Genomic DNA, 22991 nt, shown 5'->3' with positions numbered 1-22991 from the left:
AAGCCCTTCTCGGTAAGCGCGTTAATAGCTAATTTAATATACTTAACTACGAGGGCAAGCCTATAAGGATACGATAGAAGAGCCTGCTTAGTAAGCTTATAAGGATACGATAGAAGAGCCTACTTAGCGAGCTTATAAGGACACGATAGAAGAGCCTGCTTAGCGAGCTTATAAGGACACGATAGAAGAGCCTGCTTAGCGAGCTTATAAGGACACGATAGAAGAGCCTGCTTAGCGAGCTTATAAGGACATAATAGAAGGGTAGTAAGGAAGGACCTTATTAAATGCTAATTCTAGCGCTAGCTCTCGTAGAAGCAGCTTAACTAGGCATCCTACATTATACACCGGCTCTCGTAGAAGCAGCTAAACTAGGCTAGCTCTCGTAGAAGCAGCTAAACTAGGCTAGCTCTCGTAGAAGCAGCTAAACTAGGCTAGCTCTCGTAGAAGCAGCTAAACTAGGCTAGCTCTCGTAGAAGCAGCTAAACTAGGCATCCTATATTATATACCGGCTCTCGTAGAAGCAACTTAACTAGCTCTCTCGTAGAAGCAACTTAATTAGCTCTCTCGTAGAAGCAACTTAACTAGCTCTCTCGTAGAAGCAACTTAACTATCTACTACCTACTCGGCAGATACTAGGATAGGATATTGTCGTTAACTCTACTGCTACGACTGCTTACTATACTTAGGCTTCTCGTACGAGCGCCCTCGCTATATAGACCCTTAGTAGCCGTAGGAATGCGAATGTTACGACTACTACGACGACTAACATAGGCTTGTATTAACCGCTCGGTTGCTTTATCGATAGTTATCTCTTCTTCTTCTTCTTCTTCCTCTTCGGTAAGGGTAGAAGCAGAGGCAGAGGCAGATCGACGGGCGCCTAATAGCTAAGCACTACGGCGTTAGCGCTTCCTAGCTAGTAGTATATCGGTAGAAGGCCTAGCAGGATTAGTACTATTAGAAGGAGGGTTAGAAGGTACCGCCGCCGTAGTAGGTATCTACTAAGCCTATTAAGCCTGTTAAGCCTACTAAGTCTATTAAGCCTACTAAGCTAGGCTGCCCTATATACCGGACTAGCGCACAGTATTCGCAAAGGCAGATCGCCTTAATAACTAGTTTAGGTTGCGCTACTCTGCCTCTATCTGCTATAGAGTCCTATAGGTTACTAGACGTAGATCGGCTAAACTACCTTTAGGACCCTATTCTTCTCCTGCCTATTTAGTAGTATCTGCGATAGCCTTCGCTATAGCATCCTGCTTTGCCTTCTGTTCTACCTTATAGGCATCCTAGTTAGCGTATACAGCTTTAGCAATGCTAATAATAACAGCAAGCAGCTCGTCGAGATCCGTATCCTTATACTACTATCTATTTAATTCTAGTGCGACCTATAGCAACCGATCTTTGCTAAGATTTACATCCTCCTATATATCTATTAACCGAGCGAGAAGGAAGACCTCCGATATAGACTATATTAGTCTATCCTTTATATATATACTAGCTAGTATGCGAAATAGGCGGTTCTTACGCAGGTATAGGGTATTAATCTTCTTTAAGCACTAGTCCTTAATATACTTAAGCCTAAAGCTCGGTCTTGTGCCTTTACCTAGTAGGTTAACTAGCTTAACGCGCTTAGCTAGTAGTTTAGGTAGATTAGCTATTAGATCGGTGTTATAGAAGTTGTAGCAATCTCTTCTATCTGCTTAGCCTAGTAGGTACGGAAACTGGGTTAAGTGTTCGCTATAGTGCTTATTTATTACTACTCGAAAGTAGCGGCCTAGTATCTTTAGGTAATCGTTTAGCGCACCTAAGAAGACCTTTAGAATGTTCTTCCGGCTCTCTAGCTTAGATTTATTCTATATATTACTCTCCTTAGATTTGCCCTTACGGCCTCTAGAAGCACTATCTCTAGTATCGGTATTAGCGTTACTATATATATCGTCTTAGTCGCTCGTACTACTAATATCCTTACTAGGAAGCTCTTGTCGCAACCTGCTAGGTCCGGTAGTATATATACCTCTACCTCTACTACGAGTACCTCTACCGCGACTACCTCTACTACGGCTACGACTACGACTACGACTACGCGACTACGACTGCGACTACGATAGTAGAAGGATAGAAAGCATGCTAGCACCTTCCGGTATACGCTTGATATAGTCCCCGGTATAGTATAGTACGAAGAAGAATACACGAGGTCGATAGAAGTGCGGCTTATCGAAGAATCCCTCTATATTTAATAGAGCTAGTCGCCGAGCAATACGACTAAGTCGTTACTAAAGGTCTCTAGGATTACGAGTAATATTAAACTTCTATTAGTATATATTAGCGATATTAGGCACGTCTAACCTAATACTTACTATAGTAGTCGCTGCTATATAACGAATAGCGGAGTCTAATTTGTAATACTCGTCGTATCGGTCGTCCTAGTCTAGCTTTAGCACCCTCGTAGTATAGAAGGAGATAGTACGGGTAGTATTAACGCCTAGACCTACTAGGCTATATTAGTACCTCTTAGTTAGATCCGGATTATTCTTAGTTAGATATAGCAACTAGCTACGGGCGATATCGACAAAGTTAGCGATATACTTATAGCTATCGATAAACACTAAGGACTTACGCATATTCTATAGTGTTGCTAATCCCTTCGTAATCTCCTTCTCTTCTCTATTAGGAATTAGTAGATAGGATACGGCATTGTCGATTACTATATACAACATATCGTAGTCGGTTAGATACTCCCTTAGGATAAACTTAATAATATATATAATTTCTAGGCGATCGATGCTGCTACGGATAATCTTAGTCTTATACGGGTTAGGGCCTTCCTTACGTATACCGGCATACTTTATCGCATACTTAGTATACTCTTTATCTATAGTAGCCGAGGTTAATAGAGTGCTAGTATCGATACGTAAGCGATCGCGCAATTGACCGACCTACGAGTATTTATCGCAGAAGCTAGAAGGCTTACCCTAGTTATAGATTAGATATACCTTATCGATAACAACTAGGCCGACCTTCTCTCGTATACGCCCGTCGTTTAGTAGCGAGAGAAATTGCGGTAATGCTACCTGTTCTAGGCTAAGCAGAATATACTAGAGCTTGCTATTAAGGATGTTCTTAAATATACCTAGGTCGATCTTCTTAGTTTTAGTAGAGATATATACTAAGTAGACTAGACTACTAGTATTACTAGCTATACGCTCGATTGCTGCTACTTGTTCGGCGCCTAAGCGGTTTAATAGCACTACTTAGATAGTAATTATACTAGTTAGCATTATAAAGCCCTAGAATAGTAGACTCTTTCCCTCGCCTATACGAGCAATAAACAGGACATTATTCTAGCTATAGATAAGTGCGTATATTACTATCTTCTACGCTAGTATAGGAACGAATACTAAACTAGGGTGCTTGAAGTCGAGGAGTTTCGTTAAGCCCTTCTCGATAATTTCCGCCTAGTACTAAACAGTCTCTTTAAATTAGCCTACTTGCTATACTAACTCTTAAATACGCGCGAGGGATGTCTCTAGATCTGTAATCTTCTCGATACGCCGCTTAAAGTGCCGCGCCTATTCCGACTTCAGTTAAGGCAGCTTTATCGGAGGGATACCGAAGTCTAGATATACGCGTATAATAGCGGAGCGACCTAGTAGTAGTACTTAATATAGTTCTTAACGCTCGAGTTACTGCTTCTTCTAGCGCGCGGCCTTCTCGGCTAGGCGCTGCTTACGGCGGGCTTTATCGCTAGCTATACTAGATACTAGATGCTAGATGCTAGATACTAGATACTAGATACTAGATACTAGATGCTAGATACTAGATGCTAGATACTAGATGCTAGATGCTAGATGCTAGATACTAGATAGACCTCGAGTCGAACTTGTTAATTAGCGGCCTCGAATAGTTTAGATAGCTTTCTCCGGCGGCGGTAAGGTCTAAATTAGACTATCGATTTAGCGCACTTTAATAGGCGGCGGAGCTTATAGAATACTTAAAGTTTGTAACTACGTATTAGGTTTGTCGAGATTAGGATATAGGTTAAAGATGTTAGAGGCTAAAGGGTTAGTTTGCCCTACTAAGTCGAGGCGAGTATGCGACTAAATTACATAGTAAATAGATACGCGGAGGTTGTAGAGGGTACTAGAAAGGTAGACCCTCTATACTTTATTAACGTAGAAGGGCGTCGTTTATTTGCTCGTAAAGCATATAGGGGTAGGTAAACGAGTTAGTCGAGAGTAGCAATTCACGTTTATCGATAATAACTTTAGCATTTCTAAAGCGACTAGCTTATTAAAATAGCGGATATTCTTAATCGCTAAATTATCTAGGTCCCGTCTCTATAAAGTGCTATACTGCGACTAATAGTTATTAAGCTATATAGCCTATTCGATATAAAATATAGTAGTAGTAACGCAACCTGTATCCGCTAGCAACGGTTTAGCTTTAGGCGCTTCGCTAGAATGAGATCTCGAATAGCGCTAAACCTAATATAGTATAGTATAGAAATGGAAGTTACGAGTAGCACATATACGAATTTAACTACGAAGCGCCTAAATAGAGGTAGTTAGATCGTAGCGGTTAGCGGAAGATTAGTAGGACTTATAGCTAATCGCGCCGATTCTTATTATAATTATAACGACTAGGGTCGATTTAAGTAGAGGTTAGGTAGTTAGTATAGAAGCTAACTAACTATTAAGCGAAGCTACTAAGTTACTAGGACCTAGGTATATGGTTACGATATAAAAGTATTATAACGATTATACTATATAGAGTTAATATATTATCTATCGAGCCGCGAGGCGGGCTATTTATATAATATATTTATAATTTACCCTTAGGGGCAATAGCGACCGTAGCGGTCTATAGCAACTACTACCTACTATCGTATATATAATCTTACTATATTATAATAAGTAGGTACTATTTAGTTAAAAGTTAGATTATAGAAGGTATATATTATATCTACCTCTACTTACGTTAAACTAGAAAGGGGCTAAAACGGAGATAGATATAAACTATAACCCCCTAATTGCTAGTAAATACGCGAATATACGCCTTTAGTAGCCTCGCTCCTATATAGTTCTTTTAGACTAAAGTACCTATCTTATAACCTCTATTCCTAAACCTTTAATATAACCCTTTCTACTATCTTTTTAAGCCTCTTAGTCTCGGTTAACCGCTTAGTACGTACGCGTTTCTTTCTTCTTTCCTTCTAAGCTACTATATTAATACTAATAGTATATAGTAGCGAATACTATATTATAAAAAGATAGAATACGCGCTAGAATATAGATAGACGCGCCTACCTACTAAGGGATTATATAACAAACGGTAGCAATAAGGTCTATAGCTACTATATACTCGGATAACCTCGCTAGTATAGTATTTAAACTCGCGGCCTAATACTATATATAGCTAGATATCTATATAGGACTAGAACCTACTACTATATCGAGATTTACGTATAGCCTACTAAGAGAAGCCGATTTTACGTCTAGACTAAATCTCCGCAATTAGCGGGATAAAGTAACTAGAGAAACCCCAGATAGTGCAGCGTGTCTAGCCTAGCCTAGCGTGCAGCCACAGCCGCAGCCCACTCGGCAAATCCGTTAACAAAATTCAGGGTAGCCACACTTAGTTAGACGCTTTGCTAGGTGGCCGCCAAAGCGCAGAGCCAGGCTCGGCCAGCCTCTGCTCCTTTCCTGGCCTGGGAAACATCCACCTGAGACCCCGCCTCTTTCGCTCTGCATCCGCATCCATCACGAAAGTGCTCGCATCAGCGTCGCGTCTGCTCGTCGTCCACACAGACGCGCAACACACGCCCAGAGTCATCGACGCCGAGTCCAGAACCAGAATCAGCGCACGCGGTTGGCTCCAGTCCGAGGGTCGTCGCTGCCTCCAGATCGCCCCAAATGATCGAGTCGACATTTGCATCCCTTCAACAACAAACCCCCATCGAGCATTAACGCATTCGGATCGCTGCCTGCGACGGCGCTTTCAACACCACCGCCACCACGCCCAACGCAGACAGCGACATGTCGACTGTAGCCGGCGCCGCGCCGACCACTGCCGTCTCGCCCACTCGCAAGGCAAGCGACACGCAGGAAAAGGCTGCGAAAGAGAAGAGATACAAGTGCCAGTTCTGCAATCGCGCCTTCTCGCGCTCCGAGCATCGGTCGCGACACGAGAGGTCACGTAAGTCCACAACTTTCTGATGGAGATGATGCGCGGGGCACGACAGAGCTCAAAGCACACGCGCGATGTTCGCAAAGTGGGCTGGCGGGGTCAACAGCACGAACTTAGCTGACCGGCACTGAATATAGATACCAAGGAGCGTCCGTTTAAATGTCAGAAGTGCCGAAGTACCTTCGTACGGCGCGACCTACTCCTCCGCCACGACCGTACCGTCCATGCAAAAGACGGCGGCGTGCCACTCCAGAGTGAGACCAAGCGTCGTAGCAATGGCGGCAACAAATCGGCCGCGCAGCAGAACAGCAATGCTAATGCGAACGATACCAAACTGCCCGTACTTGATGATGCTGCCTTCGACCAGTTCACCGACGCTGACAACCCGCTGGGTATCCAGCAGGCTGCCATGCTGATGCACAATTTTCAGCAAAAAGCCGCCATGTCCGGCCAAGATATCGCTACCATCCAGACCGAGCCACTGATCACGCCTCACGGCCCTTCTCTCATGGACACGAGTGTCTCTACATATCCTGGCTCTATCACTCTTCCTCAGATGCATGGTTGGGACCAAATATTGTCGGCATCAGCACTCTCGCAGCCTCCCAAAGCGCCATCTGTCTCTTCTGGCGGCGCCGACCAACACGATTTGCTGTCGTATCCGAATAGTGCGCTTACTGCCTCCGGCACCACTCTTCCTCCCTTGATGGAACGCGGTCAGAGTCAGCAAGATGGTCTGCCTTCCTTCGGCGCGTCATCGCTCATGGAAGGCATTCACACACCCGGCGCCTTGTCACCCTTCCCTGGCTTGATAGGTCCAATCTCACCCGTCGACTACAAGCGATCTCCCGGTCCAGCGCAGCAATGCACCATGGCTAAGGCGCCGCAGGTCACCACTGATGACCAGGTCACCCGCATCATGGAGAACATCCGCAGATGCGATACCGAGGGTGCGCTGGTTGAGACTTTCCGTCTCCCTCAAACAAACGTGGTCAATCGCTACTTGTCAACATACTTCAACTTCTTCCATCACCATCTACCTTTCATCCACCCGGCCTCCTTTGATCCTGCTTTGGTCTCTGCGCCACTCCTCCTGGCAGTGCTTTCGATCGGCGCTTTGTACACCTTTGAGCAAGACCAGGCCTACATGCTCCACATAGGGTCAAAGGTACTCGTCACTCAATTCCTGCAGAAGAAAGACAACTTCAGCTCTCGCAAATGCCCGCTCTGGATGATGCAAGCATCTCTACTGAATATGAGCTTCGCAAGCTGGAGTGGCGACCCGAAAGGTCTCGAGTGGGCATGTTCGATCAAATCTCTCCTTGCGAACATGGTCGCCGGCAACAGGTATGAGCTTAAGTTGCGCACCGATGCCCGCGAAGGTCGACAGCCCACTCACGGGGAATGGATCGAGGATGAAGGCTGCAGGCGCACCTACTTCGCTGTCTACATCTTCTTCGGTCTGCTCACGTTGACGTACAACCATACTCCTGCCATCAACTTCAACGAGTTTGACACTTTGGAACTGCCGTCTTCCGAAACGCTTTGGAATCTGGACCCGACCGACAATGAGAGCTGGACAGAAAGCCTTACAGCGTCGACCATCATCACATTCCGAGAAGCACACGATGCACTGTTCCAAGGTGAAAGCGCTCGCTATAGCGCTTTCGCCACTCGTGTGATGATCAATGCGCTCTTCCTAGAAGTATGGTACCACAAGCGTAGTCCAGAAGCCCTTCAAGACGTGGTCACCGAGTACAAGCTCCGTTTGGCCCTGGACACATGGGAGAAATCACTGGAGCTGTGCGAGCCAGAGACGGTTGTTGTTCAGCTCAGCGCACCACACAAGGGTCACCCTCTCATCTTCAACGCAAATGCCATGTACAGGAACACTCGTGCTCGCTTGCTTGTTGACCTGAAATCGGTTCAAGAAGCATTGAGATACCACGACTCTTACGAAGTCGCCGCAGCAATGACACATGCCCGCGACAACATCAAGAGAAGCCAGGAAATGCTCAACGTCATTCAAAGCTGTTTTGACTGCATTGAGGTTGCCGCGCGTCAAGGAATAAGATGGGTTGCACGCACCTCGGCCACCAACTGGAGCATTGAGCATCCTCTCTGCGGTCTTGACCTCATCGTCATCCTGAGCTTGTGGCTTTGGCGCGTGGAACATGAAGACGAACCTGCCTCGGAAGAAGAGAAAGAAATGTACCAAAAATTGCGGGGATTGTTCGATGATGATACCATCGATGGTTTCGGACAGAAGCTGAGTTCCACTGTCGCGAGACTTTGGGGCAGCATGATTGACGAGGTAGTCGTCTGGGGGTAAGTTGCAGCACACTTTCGAGAACGCCTCATATCTGACGGAACATTAGCATCACGAAACTCATGGGCGAGTCCTTCAAACTCCACAGCCAGGCTCTCATCGGATATGAGGATGCCATCATGACGGCTGAACAGAACAATGGCAGCACCAGCCCACCGGCTGTCATTGCACCACACCAGACCGAAGTCACGGCCTACTAATACCCCACGATAACGACGAATTCCATTGGGCTGCGATACTAGATTGATACCATACACGCACACGCGCGAGCTGCTGGCTTCGTCTGTACTACTATCTCTTTGAGGTCAGAAGGAGCTTTCCTGTAACAGATACAGCAACAGTGCGTTTTCTTTACAGCTTTTATCTTTTCGGCGGCGGAACACTCTGGACCGTACTCCCAAATACTATTTAATGACTTGAGCCTGGCACGTCCCTCGGAAGAGGGCTTGCGAGCAGGCATCGAAAAACGGCTGGTCCGCGAGAAACCGGACTCTCCGTTCACGGGCGAACGACGTTCGCTCCCGACACAACTGGAATTGCTACAACTGCTTGATTTTGTTCTATACCATGTGCGTGTATCAGCATTGTTTCTTTACATGTCTTTTTCTGAATGGGCCTGCGCCAAGCATGGGCGTGGCAGGATGGGGAGCATAGCGTGGACTCTTCTGCTCATTATTGTTTGAGAGGGAGTAATATCGGTTGTATCATATGTATTGGTATCCATGAAAACAGAGGCGTTCATCACTATTGCTTTCCGATGTCCTTCCCTAATGCATGCCAAGGATTATTCTAGGAGATGCCAAGCGCTTTACCTCCTGCCTCCCTCCCTACCCTTCTCCTTCGCCATCTGCACTCGAATACTCCACCTCGCCGGCCTCTTTAAAAATGCCCACCGAGTGACCTTCAGCTGATGCGCGTCATGCAGCAATACTATCACACACCTGCGAAAGAGATGAGATCAGCTTTGCAGATATTCATGATCTGAAGGCGGCGCAGTAAAAGCATGGCTTTCGCAAAGTGCAATTTGCGTGTCAGCAGGCGCTCGATAACGGATACCAATACGTCGGGAGCAATCCACTCGATGTATCGTTGGTACTACAATGCCAAGATCTGTTATGCCTACCCGGAAATGGGTCTTGGACAATTGCCGATGGCTCACGAGAGGCTGGGCACGACGTTTCGTTGAAGATCAAGCTTACTGTCTCTTGGGTTATTTCGGCATCCATATGCCACTACTGTAGGAAGAAAGTCAGAAGGCCTTCCATCGCCTCGAACAAGAAGTGCTTGATTCCCCAGTCTCCGCTTTTGCACTATACGTTCTCAACGATGGAAGGGGAAAATTCGACTCGGGCTCATGCGAGTTGGAATCGTCAGCTGTGCCGGAACGTGATCGGGTTGTACAGACCGGTGTAGCTGAGGCGTCCATACTCGTCATCATGCGTTGGACTGCAACCTGTATATTGCTGGACTTGCAAGTCGAAAAGGTGGACAGCGCTCACATCCTTTCAATCAAGAGCAGAGGAAAGAATACCCAGTGACACTGCTTCCACTCAACTTGGCGGCTCCACGACTTGATCATTTGCCATGTCAACCAAGTGGAACAACGAAGCCGTGGAAGCACATGAGCCACAAGCAAGTCGAGAGCTGGCACTTCTTGAAGCAGCAGAATACGGCCAGTCTCGGAGAGTCAAGCGTCTGCTTGATGCTGGCGATGTGGACGTCGACTTTGTGGATAGCAAAGGACGTGCTGCGCTACACTTCGCAGCTCAGGGAGGCCATCTAGACATCGTCAACGCACTGATCGCAGCCAAATGCGATGTCGATCACTCAAGTAAGATCCATGGAACCGCACTCTGCGTAGCTGCCAGAAAGTCCCATAGAGACATTGTAAATGCTCTGCTAGAGGCAGGTGCTACTTGACCGAGGCGCCAACATCGAAGCGAAAGCAATTTGTTTCTTCACTCCCATATTCTATGTCAAGAGCTCGACCATGGTGGAAATTCTTATGAAACGCGGTGCTGTCGTGAATTACAAGCCGCCAGAGAAATTTTTAACCCCATTGATCTTCGTTGCATGCGGCTGCCAGGAAAACAGTTCAGCAATCATTGAAAAGATGATTCAACTCGGCGCTTGCGTCGATTTTGGCTATCGAACAGGGAACAGCGCAGCCTTGTTCTCGGCCGTTCTGGAGGAGAGGCGAGAAAATGCTTTGGCGCTTTTACGCTGTGGTGCAAATCCCGAGAAACTTTCGCTGGAATATCAGACGAAATTGAAGGCGCTCGTGGGCGATGTCACGGCTTTATGAACGACTATCAAGAAGCCTGCTGATCCTGGGAAGAATGTGGAGTGGAAGGGACTTTCTCGAAGACTTGTCCAGAGATAAAAGCCTGGGCCTTCTGAAGGAGCAGGGAGTCAGGATGAGACGGTGGGGATTAAAGATGATGATCATCATGGTGATGACGAGATTACGTTGTGCGGCGAATCGGCTTCTGTGATTTCCAAGGTGTGATCTCATGCACGGTTTTCGAAAATTCTTCACTCGATGATGGACGCCTTGGGACGATTATGGCGTTTTCTCTCTCAGCTGTGGTGACTTTGACTCTTCGCGGCCCAGATTAGACGACCACTCTACTGGGACCGAGTCGGGTCCTTCAGGTCTTCGATTCGTCGTTCGTTGATTACGGAGGCTGCTCAATCATGCAGGAGGCCGTGAGATTTTGATTCGAGTGATGAATGAGGAACATTGCCTGCGTCAGTCATCTGGGCAGTCGCTATATCGAAAGCTCTCGAAAGTACAGGTCTAAGTCGACATGCATATGAAGATAGCAGGCGAGTCAACTCACGCATACCATCAAACAAAGGAGCTGCCCTAGCACTACTGAGACTGAGTTCATGTGGAAAGGAAATGACAGGATGAATTTGATAGTGACGGTCTTGATCTAGACATCCGCTTCGATCATGCAACATTCGCACCTGGCGTTCTCATCTCCTATCGTTCTTCAAAATGATGAGCTTTCATGAGGTTCCGCTCAGTCGTCTTGGGTAAGTCTTGGCGGACGGTGAGGTTACCGATTTGCTTCAATCAAGTCGAGACTTCGTAGTCTGGTACAGACTGATTTATACTTCGTGGACGGCCATCATATGGATGCTCGGATAGATATTTACAATTGCGTGTTGTTCTTCGCGTAGATCTGTCAGTCGCCATGTGCAGGAAACTCAGGGTATGAGTAGCTCGTGGTTGTGATCAGGATGTGTGTTGTATTTTGGACGTTACATTTGCCCTAGTTGGGTGGCGAACGGCAGATCGGTCTCTCACTTGTTCGCTCGGCGACTGTGGTAGCTCGTTCGTGCCAGCCACAAGACTCTCGTACATGATGTCTCATTTTCCCCTGGTCCAGATCCGTGGCCACGCTTCGAAGAGAACGCGATTCTGCTGCATCTAGAATCTCCTGCTTATTGCAGAATCCAGCTTGTGTTCTCATTCTCTAGAATCGTGATGCTCCTTGCGAGAATCAATCGCAAATAAGCGTAGTCATCGACAACCAACGATCTTCCCTCAATCCGGCCCATCATCCTTCTGCTTCTCCACACTGTCTTCCTTAGCAACAACCGGCCGTCCCTGAAAACTCATCGCCCCAAATCCCCCTAACTTCCCCGAGAACTCCTTGGTTACCTTAACCCCCTCAACCCCCTCCGCAGCCTGCTTTATCTTGCCCAGCACACCCTCACACTCCTCCTTCGTAGCCTTCCTCCCGCCCTTTTTGGACGCAAGCACAATCTCCACCCTCCGTCCCTCAGCCAAAAAACCCTTCATCTTCTCAATCCGATGTAACAAATCATGATTCTGATCAATAGCCCAATTCAATTCCAAAGTCTTAGCTCCAACCTCACTCACGATTTTGTTTGCACGTTTTTGGTCTTTGGCTTGTTTCTTGCGACGGAGCTCGGCTTCGTAGCTTTCTTTCTTTGAGACGATTTTGCAGACGGGGATGAAGTTACGGTTTCCGGGTTCGTCGGGGGAGAGTTGGACGAGACGGTGGGTTTTGAGGTCGATAGTTTGGAGAATGTCCCATTTTGTTCGGGGCTGGCCATCGTCGAGAAGTTTATTGGTTTCGCTGTCGACGAGCTGGATCATTCGGGCTGTGATCTCTTCGTTCCATCTCTGGGTGCGTTCTTCTGGTGCCCGTGTTTTGGCGTTGTGAATGGAGCTCTGGTGGAAGGAGCGGAGGAGAGGTCGGGTATGCTGTCTGGAGATGACATGCTGGGCACTTCTTCGTTGAGGCAATGGTTTTGAGAGTGTCGGTAGGACGAACACATTATATAGAGCTTGCGAAGCTGAGGGACCGTGTTTGGCATACATGATGTTGATGTGAAGTAGTCCATCGTTTTCACAGCTTTGAGAAGTTGAGCCTGGGTATATGTCACGTGAGCATTGATCGACCAGATGTCGATTCCTGACAATCTCGTGAGAAAAAGTATTGAAGTGATGGAGGAAATTGGGTACTTGTACATGATATAAGGTGTTGATCAACCAGCTCTGCTCTCACTATCTGAACCTCTCCTCCTTCAGTCTCTTATATGGCAGCGGCTCAACACGTTTCCTCTTAAATTCTACATCCCATCCGACAATACCAGCTCGTTGCATCACACCTGCTGTGCCGTCGTCCCATACTGTTCTGAAAAGATCCACCCCGACCGGCTTCAGGTCGAAGGTGTCCCTCAAGTCTCTCAAGATGAAGTCCTTTCGCATTGAGAATGCTCTGTGATTTGTGCTCTTGACGTCAGCTACGTCAAGAGCCTTTGATGGTGGCACTTCCTCAGATCCTGGCGACACCGCTGAAGCAGGTGGCTGTTCCAGCACGAAGATAGCCATCCTCTGGTATGGCAGTCCAGACTGCGAATATGCTGGGAGCCAGGGTATGACGATTTGACTCTCTTCGCTCAGCTTTCCAAGCTCGACATATGTTCGTGTCGCAGAAACAGGCACATTGCATGCCAGGAAATGACATCGATAATCGAATGCATCCTTCTCGACATTGGGAACGTCAGGGTTTACGACGGCGATGGTGACGAGCTTTTCGCCCTTCTCAAATGGCTGTATGTTGAGATTTGGCGGATGCTCACTGACGCGAGAATCGACCAGGTCTCCGTGGTGTACCTTGCGACTCTTGAGTGGATTTGCTGGGGATGAGAATGATAGTTCGACTGAGACGGTCGGATCAATCTCATCCAATACGTCGGGGATGACATTCATTTGAGTTATGCGCTGCATGAGGAGCTCTCGCTCGTAGCTTCGCCATTTCTTCTGAGCCAGATGTCGGTAAATTGGTTTGCTCATGTCGCCTAGAGAATGTGTCAGCGCATAGCAGTGTCGTTTCATATGTGCCATCTTACCAAAACCGTCCTCAAACTTCTTCTTCACCAGAGGGTCGTTGATGTCGGCGAGAATCTTTGTGTCCTCCAACCTCTTCCTCATGTCTCGAAGTCTGGCTTCCTTTCGTTCAATATCAGCCTGGGTGACTGGCACAGTGTCCATGAGATTCTCTATTCTGGCTCTAAACTTCTTGATCATCTCCAGCTTTTCCGCACGATCTTCTTGCAAGAAAGCGCGGGCTTCTTGGAAGCATTGATATGGCAGTTGCTCGAATGGAATGTTGGAGCTGCTTGCGATGGCTCTCCTCCGTCTCCTTGATGCAATAGGCATCTGCTTTTGTTCTCGTATCATCTTACGTTCCAGACGAGGTGTTGAGACGGTCAACGGATCTAGCACCCGCGCGGGTTTCTCGACCTGAGCTGTTTCAGCATCTTGCAAGTTCGTCGATGTGCTGAAGCTTCGTATCAGTATTGCTATTCTCTCGTGTCGTGTACATCTCAGACATTGCGCCAATGGCCTGGCACTTCGGTCCAGTGCCATTGTCGAGGTGTATTGTAGATGGAGATGTGGTCGAGCATGGGCGAGATGTATGAACAGGAGCACCGAGACGCGCCAAAAGTTTCGCCGCGGGAGAGACGATAGGTCGACCTCATAGCAACAACTCACTTTCTCACTCTACCAACACAGCACACGACATGGCATCAAGACGGGCAGCAGTGCCCGCAAAGCACCTTTTCAATGGTTTCAAGGCCTATGAACAGCCATCGCGATGTTTCACACGCTCAATGGCAACAACAACACCCGAAACACCATCAAATATTACACCTATTCCCGAGGCCTCACTTTCGCAGACACATACCGATGCCACACTGGACTCAGCACCGGTGAAACCAATACTAGAAGACAAAGTCAACATCCCGCCGCCAATACTATCAGCCGCCAAACCCTTCCAACCACAACCGAACCCCTTCGCCCAAAAAGCCCAATGCACGCTCTACGACTTCCCGTCCTTCGAACCCACCTCCTTCGCCTCCTACCCAGCAACTCACCTCCTACTCCCCCTACGAAAAGACATACTCCACCGCGCCGTAATCTTCGAAGGCGATGCAACCCGGCAAGGCAGCGCAAACACAAAATGGCGCTCCGAAGTCCACGGCTCGGGTCGAAAAATCAGACCCCAAAAAGGCACAGGTTCCGCTCGTTTGGGAGATAAGAAATCTCCCATGTTGAGAGGAGGAGGTGTAGCCTTCGGACCCAAACCACGAGATTTCTCTACAGATTTGCCGAAGAAAGTTTATGATCGTGCTTGGAGGACGGCGTTGAGTTATCGCTATCGAAGAGCGGAGTTGATAGTTGTGGAAGATGACATTGAACTCTCCGGCGTCCATGAAAGTTCCCTGGAGAGATACTTGATGGATATCCTACACTGGAACAAGTTATCAAGGGATAAATCGAACGATAAGGGGGGGAATTTATTTTTGACCATGGAGAGACGGGAGGGGCTTTATAAGGCGCTGAGAGGTGATGGAATGTACAGAGAAGCGAGAGCGATTGAGGCTGCGTGGGTTGATGTTAAGGATTTGTTGGAAGGGGCAAGGGTCATTGTGGAGAGGTCGGCGTTGGAGACGTTGCTTGAGGAGCATGAGAGTGATTTACCCGTGAGGAATCAGCTGAGGAATGCTATGCCGGAGTTGTATTTGCAGGAGGGGGAGAAGTTGGAGAAAAGCGAGGCATGATGGAAGCTCTGTGTATTGTGTGTTGGGATATTCAGAGCGAGAGAGTTAAGCAAAAATGGCTTCGCCTCGAAGTGTTCAGAAGCAATCTCAAAACATCATACCAAGTATTCTTCTGCCATTCATACCTGTCGAAAGTGATCACTAAAGTCATCAATAAGCATGGTTTTCTTTCTGTATCACAAAATCAAGGATGCTGATAGAGTCTGTAATTTACAGGATCATTGATGAAGAGAAAAGCGAGGTCTTTAGACACAGCTTTTGTACAGCACACTACATCTGAATTTCTGAACAGTCACAATTGTCAAGACCACGGGTTGCTTGATCGTTGATTGTGATCGTACCTCTTTCTCACACATGACTCTCTTGATGCAAGGGTCATTATGTCTTCAGCCAAGACATCCTCACAGGTGCAGTCCTGATATCACCTTCATCTAATTTCCTTGGTACCCATTTCTCAGGATTATGTTCTGTAAGTCCAAGTCTTCGAAGACATTCGCTCCAGCCTAGTAGAGCCATGATATGAGCTACACTTGGTCCAGGGAGTCCGTATGCCAGCTTGTCTCGCAAGAATCGGTTCATGGCTCCATTGAGGGCTTTGAATTTCTGCCGCTCAAGCTCTTGCAGTTCTGGCGATTGTGTCATGTCGCTTCGTCGGTTGGGGCTCCATTCGTCCCAACCTGGATATACTTCCCGCCACAAGGCATTCTCGATGTGATCGTGAAGACATGAGGCGCGGTCGTCGAGAGTGGCTATGTGCTCACTGTAAGGCTGATTATCACTGTCATGGTTTGAGGCTTCGGAGAAAGGCCATATGTGGTCTGGCAGGCCTTCCCAGCACTTGAGGATATCGTTGCGACAAATATCCAGCAAGTATTGAGCTGTAACACTGCCTTGCTTGTCATAGTATTCTCGATCAGCTGGAACTTGCGACTCGTCGAACTTGAAGAAGTAGCGATTGCGTTCCGCGTATTGTTTTGGTGTCGAATAGGATTTCGAATCTGCCAGTAGGACATCACGGAGATAAACCGCTATGCTAGCGCCCTGGACTTCTGACGTGCTCGTAATGTGGAGTTCTTCACGAATCCTGGACGTAATATCCTGAATCGTCCTGGTATCTTTACTGTCATGTGGGCGTAGTTTCTCCACTTCTCGAGCCACGTGTTGCTTCTGCAGATACCAGAGCTTTTCTGTGCGCACGATGGTGTTGCCCTTCGTGAACTTTAAATCGAAAGTTTTGATCAGATCTTGCATCTCTAGCACATCATTGCGACCAGGGTTGCTCCAACCGAGCAAAGCAAGAAAGTTACATAGAACTGCGGGAAGGATCCCATTCTGCTCTCGCATGCCCTTTACATCCAAAACCAAACCAGTATTGCTCCGCTTCGAAAGTTTGGCCTTATTCTCGTCCACAAGTAGACCGACATGGGCGAAAGCGGGAGGATCCCATCCAAATGCTGAGTACAGGTCGTAATGCAGAGGCGTGCTGGCCATCCATTCCGTCCCGCGAATAACATGGGTTATTTTCATCAAATGATCGTCGACGACGTTGGCGAAGTGATATGTTGGTGTTCCGTCGGACTTGATCAGAACAGTATCAGCAGCATCGATACCAGAATCATCCTCGCCTCCAGGGCTAGCACTTGGCGACCGTTTGAGTCGTTGGATCTTGCCATAAATCAGATCTTTGTATACACGCTTATGTGCGTCTGACGGCTGATTCAATCGAACAGTAAAAGCTTCATGTTTTGACTCAGCTTTTTCTTGTGCTTCTCCTGCAGCCAGCGAAGAGCAGTCCTGGTAGCAAGCACTTGTCACATATGCAGCAGTCGCGCCAGTCGAACCTGTACTTTTTGGCGTGCAAAAGCATCGATAAGCTGATCCCGAATTAAGAAGTTCCTTTGCATGTTTCTGGTAGATGTCGTTGCGCTCGGACTGCTTGTAAGGGCCATACTGGCCGCCAACTTGTGGTCCCTCGTCCCAATTTAGACCAGCCCACTGAAGCTCCTGGCATAGTCGTTCCTCAGCATCGCGTACAAGCCGCTTTTGATCTGTGTCTTCTATCCGGAGCAAAAATTGGCCATTGGTACGCTGTGCTAGAAGATAGCTGAATAGTGCTGTTCGCAGGCCACCGATGTGCAGATAGCCAGTTGGAGAAGGGGCGAAGCGAGTTCTAGCTGGGCACTGTGGCAGATTTCCTTTCGCGCGTGTTTCAAGACTACCAGATTCGGTTGCATGTTTTCTTGATGCGCTGGGTCCAGGTAATTTAGGAGTCAGCACAACTTCACTTCTTTTGCTCCTGCTTGCAAATCCAGAGAAGGAGCGTTTCCAAGTTTTGCTTTGACGATGGCGACATGATGAGCAAATCCAGCGCTCGGTAGATGTCGCCAATGAAGAGGAAGATCGAACAGGATTCATCGGCTTGGAGTGTACTTCGATGAGTGAAGCAGACGCGCAGAAGCTTGGTTGCACATGAAAGAAGTCAGGTTCAGGGTCTCGGAACGGCAGCCGAATCTCGGCATCTTTCACTCTTGCCTCTGTTTTGATCATACATCATTCGCTCTCGCCCTTTGTACATATAGATCGCCATCGCATCCCGACTCCGATCTCCTAAGCAACCGGAGCGGACTCACGACCCTACTACAAGATTTTTCCAGGAAGGGACCGAGCAAAGATGGAGGAAATCGACCTATATGGTAGATCGAAGATCGCAAATCCGTGAGAAAGCAGGACTGACTGACACGTGTAGAGGTTCTCAGTGTGTCGAAGGGAGCGAGCAAGGCGGAGATCAAGAAGGCGTACCACAAAGTACGTTGCGACATCATGGGTGCACCTCAGGCCGAAGCTGACTTTTCGCAGGCGGCGCTTTCGTCACATCCAGACAAAGTCCCCGAAGACCAACGAGAAGAAGCAGATATCAAGTTCAAAGCCGTATCACAAGCCTATGAGATCCTCAGCGATGACGACACTCGAGCGATGTACGACCAGCATGGCATGGCCGCCTTCGACAAGAGTAGTGGTATGGGCGGCGGCGCAGGGCCAGACCTCGACGACATACTAGCGCAAATGTTCGGCGGAATGGGAGGCATGGGTGGTATGCCTGGCATGGGCGGAGATCCATTCGGTGGTGCAGCTCCCAGGCGGAGAAGACCGAAGGGCAGGGACGAGCTGCAGCAGTATGAGGTGACGCTGGAGGAGCTGTACAAGGGCAAGACGACGAAGTTCGCAAGCACCAAGAAGGTCATCTGCACAAACTGCAACGGTTCAGGAGGAAAAAACGAAAAGGTGAAGGCCAAGACTTGCGATACGTGCAAAGGTAGAGGAGTACAGACCAAGCTACAACCCGTGGGCCCGGGCATGGTTACGCAAGCGACAGTGCCTTGCTCGACGTGCGATGGCCGAGGGCAGTTCTACGCGGATAAGGACAAGTGCAAGAAATGCAAGGGCGTGCGGACGACGAGCCAAAAAAAGATTCTGGAGCTGTATATTCCACGAGGCAGCAGGGAAGGCGAGCAAATTGTTCTCGCGCGCGAGGCCGATCAAGATCCTGATGACTTAGAGCCGGGAGATATCATTTTCGAGCTTGTGGAAGAGCAGCACGATGTCTTCAACCGAGCTGGCGCAGATCTGCACGCTGAACTGGAAATCAGCTTATCAGAAGCGCTGACCGGCTTCAATCGTGTCGTGCTTAAGCACCTCGACGGCCGCGGCATTTCATTAAACGTCCAGCAGCCAAACGGTAAAGTCCTCAGACCGGACGAAGTACTCAAGGTTCCAGGCGAGGGCATGCCAATGAAACGCTCCGACGCAAAAGGCGACCTCTATCTCTCCGTCAAGATCAAATTCCCGGAAGACGGCTGGCTTCACGACCAAGCTGCTGTCGATCGAGTCAGAGCAGTTCTACCTAAGCCAGAAGGCTACAACCCCGACGGCAAAGCCGGCGTGACACCAGAAGATGTGGAAGAGGTCGAATTCGAAGTCGTGCCCGATCTCGAAGGTTTCGGTGCGGGCTCAGATGACCCGCGAGCAGCAGGCGCGGAGTGGGAAGATGAGGAAGACGGACCTCATGGCGCGCAGTGTGCGCAGCAGTAAGTCAGCAGCATGTAGATGACAGTAGAGAGGTGGTTGGGGATTTTCCGAGAAAAAGCGATGGCGTTATACCACCTTCCAGAGAGGCAGTTTGCTGCAGCAGATGCTTTACATATCAGCGGCATTGGCTATGAGGAGAGAGGTGACTGGCTGAACAGGGCTACTCTCAGCAAGCGATGTACAGATTTCATGTCCTAAGCTTCCCACTCAAAAGATCGGATTTGAACGAGCACTCTTACAACCTCATGCGACAACCTTACAGCCCAATACTCTCAAAGATCTTGAATACGCCAGACAGCAAACCAAGGGACAGGAGAAAGTTGAACTTCAAAATTTGGGGTTCAAGGTACTATCGAAAAGTCTCTCATGGTATGGTAACGCTTAGCTAGCGTGCACTATGCTGTACCGCTCCAGCTCTCAATCGCGTGAATCACGCCTTTCAAACCTCCTGCTTAGCAACAGCAACACTCTCATGACGTTCAGGAGACGTCTCATCGTCAACCTTCTTCGCCTCCAAACCCTCACCATGCTCCAACCTCTCCGTCTGTCGAGTCTGACTCCTAGTCTTCCAAGCCGGTGTACCAATATATGGAATACCATTCGGATCCTCAAACATCTCCGTAACCTCCTCAAGCGGCTTGCCCGCAGTTTCCGGGAAAAGGAAGAAAACATGAATGGTCATGGCAACGCAGAAGATGGCGAAGATTAGGTATGTCTTCCATCGGATTGAGATGAAAGCTGGCGGGACGAAGTATCCGAGAGCGAAGTTGAAGGCCCAGTTTCCGGATGTAGAGAGCGCGACTGCCTTTCCTCGCAAGTGGTTTGGGTATAGTTCTGGTGGGTAGATCCAGGAGACTGGACCCCAGGTAGGCGCGTAGGAGGCTACGAAGAGGTAGGAGCAGGCGATTACGGCTTTTGAGGCAGCGCCGGTGACTTCAGTGGAGGCTTCTTTGATTCCGCCGACGCCGTTGGGGCCTGGGTAGGTGCCGTAGGTTGCAAGAATCCCGGCATTGGCGAAGAGCCAGGTTGCCATCAGCGTGCTGCCGATGAGGAGGGTTGGGCGACGGCCGACGCGGTCGATCCAGATGAGTGCTGGTACGGTCATGCCGACGTTGATCACGTATTGAATTGAGGATGAGACAAGAAGTGTGTTTCCAGTGAGACCGGCCATCGCGAAGACATACGTAATGTAGTACATCATCACGTTCATTCCAGTAAGCTGAGACCAGATTTGAGTAAAAAGACCGATGTGAGTGCGGTTGATGTAGCGAGGGGAGAAGAGCTCGAGATAGCTGACTTGCTTGCTTTGACGTTCAATCTCAAGCCACTCTTTAATCTCGGCGAACTCGCGAGCGACCCAAGGTGAGTTCGGGTCACCCTTGCCGTGTGTGAGGATCAGAACTTGTTCGCATTGCTCCCACTTGTCCTTTGAGGCGAGCCAACGTGGTGATTCAGGCAAGAACATCATGCCGAAGAACAACATGATGGCTGGAATCATCTGAAGGGCCCATGGAATTCGGAAGGCCGATGGTCCATCGAGGAACGAGCAGCCGTACGAGATGTAGAACATGATCAGAATGCCCCAGGTGATTGCCCACTGTTGTGCGCCAACGAGTCGGCCACGCTTGGTTGGCGGTGCTATCTCACTGATATAGACGGGAACCTGAGCGGAGCAGATACCCACGCAGAAACCGTTGATGATGCGACCGACGATAAGCATTGGGATGTTTTGAGCAGCGGCGACAATAATGCAACCGATGACCCAGATGACTGCGCCGATCATGATGGCAGTCTTACGACCGTAGGCGTCCGAGATGAATCCAGAGACGAGAGAAGCGAGCCAGGAACCACCAGCCATCGAGGCCGTGATACCGCCTTGCACTGAGGAGTCGGGACCGAGACATTCTCCTGGTCCGCCTTGGTTGAAGTAGCAGAGGTAGCCTTTACCGGCGATGATGGCGCTCATGGAAGAAATGTCGAAACCTAGGCGAAGATCAGCTCTGCCGATGCAGCGAGTGGCATTGCAGCGCCTTACCAAACAGACCGCCTCCGATAATGGAGACGGCTGCGATAGCGTAAACATTGCCGACCTGCTTCATGTTGGGCGACGATGTAGTCAGTCACAGTCGATGCTGTCCGACTTCACCACACAAGTGAAGTGCAACAGAAGCGAAAATAGCAAGCCAAGCAAGGGGTGGACAAGTCGCATTTAAGGGAAAGGCAAGCAGCCCGCGCATCTTGGCATGCATGTGGAGGAAAGTTGATAGAGGCCGTGCACCGATCACGTTGCAATGCCCGAGCGTTTCGTGTTGGCCATGTACATCGTAGCGCTGCAGGTGAAGGCACGGCGGAGCCAATAGCACAGAAAACGCACGTTATTGTGCCGCAGCGGCAGCGCAGCCGTCGTTGGCCGTGACTGAAAAGACATCTCCACTGCTCGTCTCCAGTGGAGCCTCCATCAGAGTTTCAGTTCTGCCCACGGCACACACTGGTGAACACTTTGGGACTCCACAAGATGCCTGATCCTGACTCCAGCAATCCTGATTCCTGACTTCAGTCGCTGGAACAGCTGAAATTCCTTCCAATATCGGCAGCCCCGCGTGTCTTTCAAGATGACATGCGAAGAACTCCCATGACCGGCGTTCGAAGGTAGCGGCAGGGAAAAGGCGGCAAAGGCTTGCACCATGGTTGGGCACGGCTGATCATCCGAACACGTCTGGCAACGTCACAGGCGAAGGAATACATGTATTCACGGAGAAGCGAAGGAATACAGCTTGCAGGGCGCAAGACCCCAGCGATGCTACAGTATTGGCGATCGTCTGGCATAGAAGGAAGTGGCAAGTTTCGCCTCCCATTTTCATAGCGAGCCTTGCCATACCTTTTCACTATGCCGCCCACTGTGTGCCTCGTGCATTCCCCGTGCTGCCCTGATACAAGGATATCGGCGCATCTTTGCCTGACTACTGTGCGAGCCGAAATGCAGGGAGAAATTATTGTGCCAAGTCTCTGAGTATACCTGAGATCGTCATCTTAAGCTTCCCGCCTGCGGCTTGGCAATGTGCAGGGCATGCTATTGGTTAGAGTTTCTGCCATAAAGCTTGAGTCTACTGCGAAATCTTGGACGGGACATGAACAGCAATACCATGGCTACATATAACAGAGTACGAACGCTCCTGTCTCCAGGAGAATAGATCGCTGTTGGGTGTTACAGAAGCGCAGATCTTCAGACCCCTTTTCGGGCTTTGAAGGCACCCTTGGCTCGGCCCTGTCGCTGCCCATGAAG

The 22991-nt window shown here is 49.0% G+C and overlaps 9 protein-coding genes across 9 annotated transcripts; 5 read left to right on the top strand and 4 right to left on the bottom strand.

Annotated features, from left to right (window-relative positions):
- The first annotated feature begins 5759 nt into the window (after positions 1-5759).
- MYCFIDRAFT_202252 (uncharacterized protein) lies at positions 5760-9258 on the top strand. Its single transcript, XM_007925058.1, has 4 exons — positions 5760-6192; positions 6321-6783; positions 6853-8511; positions 8562-9258. Exons 1-4 carry the CDS (start codon positions 6033-6035, stop codon positions 8710-8712), a joined length of 2433 nt encoding a protein of 810 aa, XP_007923249.1. The 5' UTR covers positions 5760-6032; the 3' UTR covers positions 8713-9258.
- Positions 9259-9650: 392 nt separating this feature from the next.
- MYCFIDRAFT_210318 (uncharacterized protein) lies at positions 9651-10478 on the top strand. Its single transcript, XM_007925057.1, has one exon. The coding sequence runs from the start codon at positions 10097-10099 to the stop codon at positions 10430-10432; it is 336 nt and encodes a 111-aa protein (XP_007923248.1). The 5' UTR covers positions 9651-10096; the 3' UTR covers positions 10433-10478.
- Positions 10479-12182: 1704 nt separating this feature from the next.
- On the bottom strand, positions 12183-12683 carry MYCFIDRAFT_7335 (uncharacterized protein; the record flags this gene model as incomplete). The annotated part of the gene is made up of 1 exon (XM_007924113.1): positions 12183-12683. A coding segment is annotated over one exon (501 nt), but the record flags the coding sequence as incomplete, so codon positions are not given.
- A 375-nt stretch (positions 12684-13058) lies between these two features.
- Positions 13059-14426, bottom strand: MYCFIDRAFT_41188 (uncharacterized protein; the record flags this gene model as incomplete). The annotated part of the gene is made up of 3 exons (XM_007924276.1): positions 13059-13272; positions 13345-13855; positions 13907-14426. The coding sequence occupies 3 exons, from the start codon at positions 14424-14426 to the stop codon at positions 13059-13061; spliced, it is 1245 nt and encodes a 414-aa protein (XP_007922467.1).
- A 434-nt stretch (positions 14427-14860) lies between these two features.
- On the top strand, positions 14861-15541 carry MYCFIDRAFT_6969 (uncharacterized protein; the record flags this gene model as incomplete). The annotated part of the gene is made up of 1 exon (XM_007924111.1): positions 14861-15541. A coding segment is annotated over one exon (681 nt), but the record flags the coding sequence as incomplete, so codon positions are not given.
- A 360-nt stretch (positions 15542-15901) lies between these two features.
- Positions 15902-17856, bottom strand: MYCFIDRAFT_213977 (uncharacterized protein; the record flags this gene model as incomplete). The annotated part of the gene is made up of 2 exons (XM_007925056.1): positions 15902-17710; positions 17842-17856. 2 exons carry the CDS (start codon positions 17854-17856, stop codon positions 16001-16003), a joined length of 1725 nt encoding a protein of 574 aa, XP_007923247.1. The 3' UTR covers positions 15902-16000.
- A 437-nt stretch (positions 17857-18293) lies between these two features.
- MYCFIDRAFT_202249 (uncharacterized protein) lies at positions 18294-19917 on the top strand (the record flags this gene model as incomplete). Its single annotated transcript, XM_007925055.1, has 3 exons — positions 18294-18315; positions 18369-18427; positions 18479-19917. 3 exons carry the CDS (start codon positions 18294-18296, stop codon positions 19709-19711), a joined length of 1314 nt encoding a protein of 437 aa, XP_007923246.1. The 3' UTR covers positions 19712-19917.
- A 230-nt stretch (positions 19918-20147) lies between these two features.
- MYCFIDRAFT_82527 (uncharacterized protein) lies at positions 20148-21807 on the bottom strand (the record flags this gene model as incomplete). Its single annotated transcript, XM_007924660.1, has 2 exons — positions 20148-21691; positions 21744-21807. 2 exons carry the CDS (start codon positions 21805-21807, stop codon positions 20148-20150), a joined length of 1608 nt encoding a protein of 535 aa, XP_007922851.1.
- Positions 21808-22595: 788 nt separating this feature from the next.
- On the top strand, positions 22596-22865 carry MYCFIDRAFT_171613 (uncharacterized protein; the record flags this gene model as incomplete). Its single annotated transcript, XM_007925054.1, has 3 exons — positions 22596-22616; positions 22646-22766; positions 22792-22865. The coding sequence occupies 3 exons, from the start codon at positions 22596-22598 to the stop codon at positions 22863-22865; spliced, it is 216 nt and encodes a 71-aa protein (XP_007923245.1).
- Positions 22866-22991: the final 126 nt, after the last annotated feature.

Source organism: Pseudocercospora fijiensis, assembly GCF_000340215.1.
Source record: "Pseudocercospora fijiensis CIRAD86 unplaced genomic scaffold MYCFIscaffold_2, whole genome shotgun sequence".
In the NCBI taxonomy this organism is placed as follows: domain Eukaryota; kingdom Fungi; phylum Ascomycota; class Dothideomycetes; order Mycosphaerellales; family Mycosphaerellaceae; genus Pseudocercospora; species Pseudocercospora fijiensis.
The sequence above is the reverse complement of the archived record's forward strand: the minus strand, read 5'-3'. Positions and strand labels throughout refer to the sequence as shown.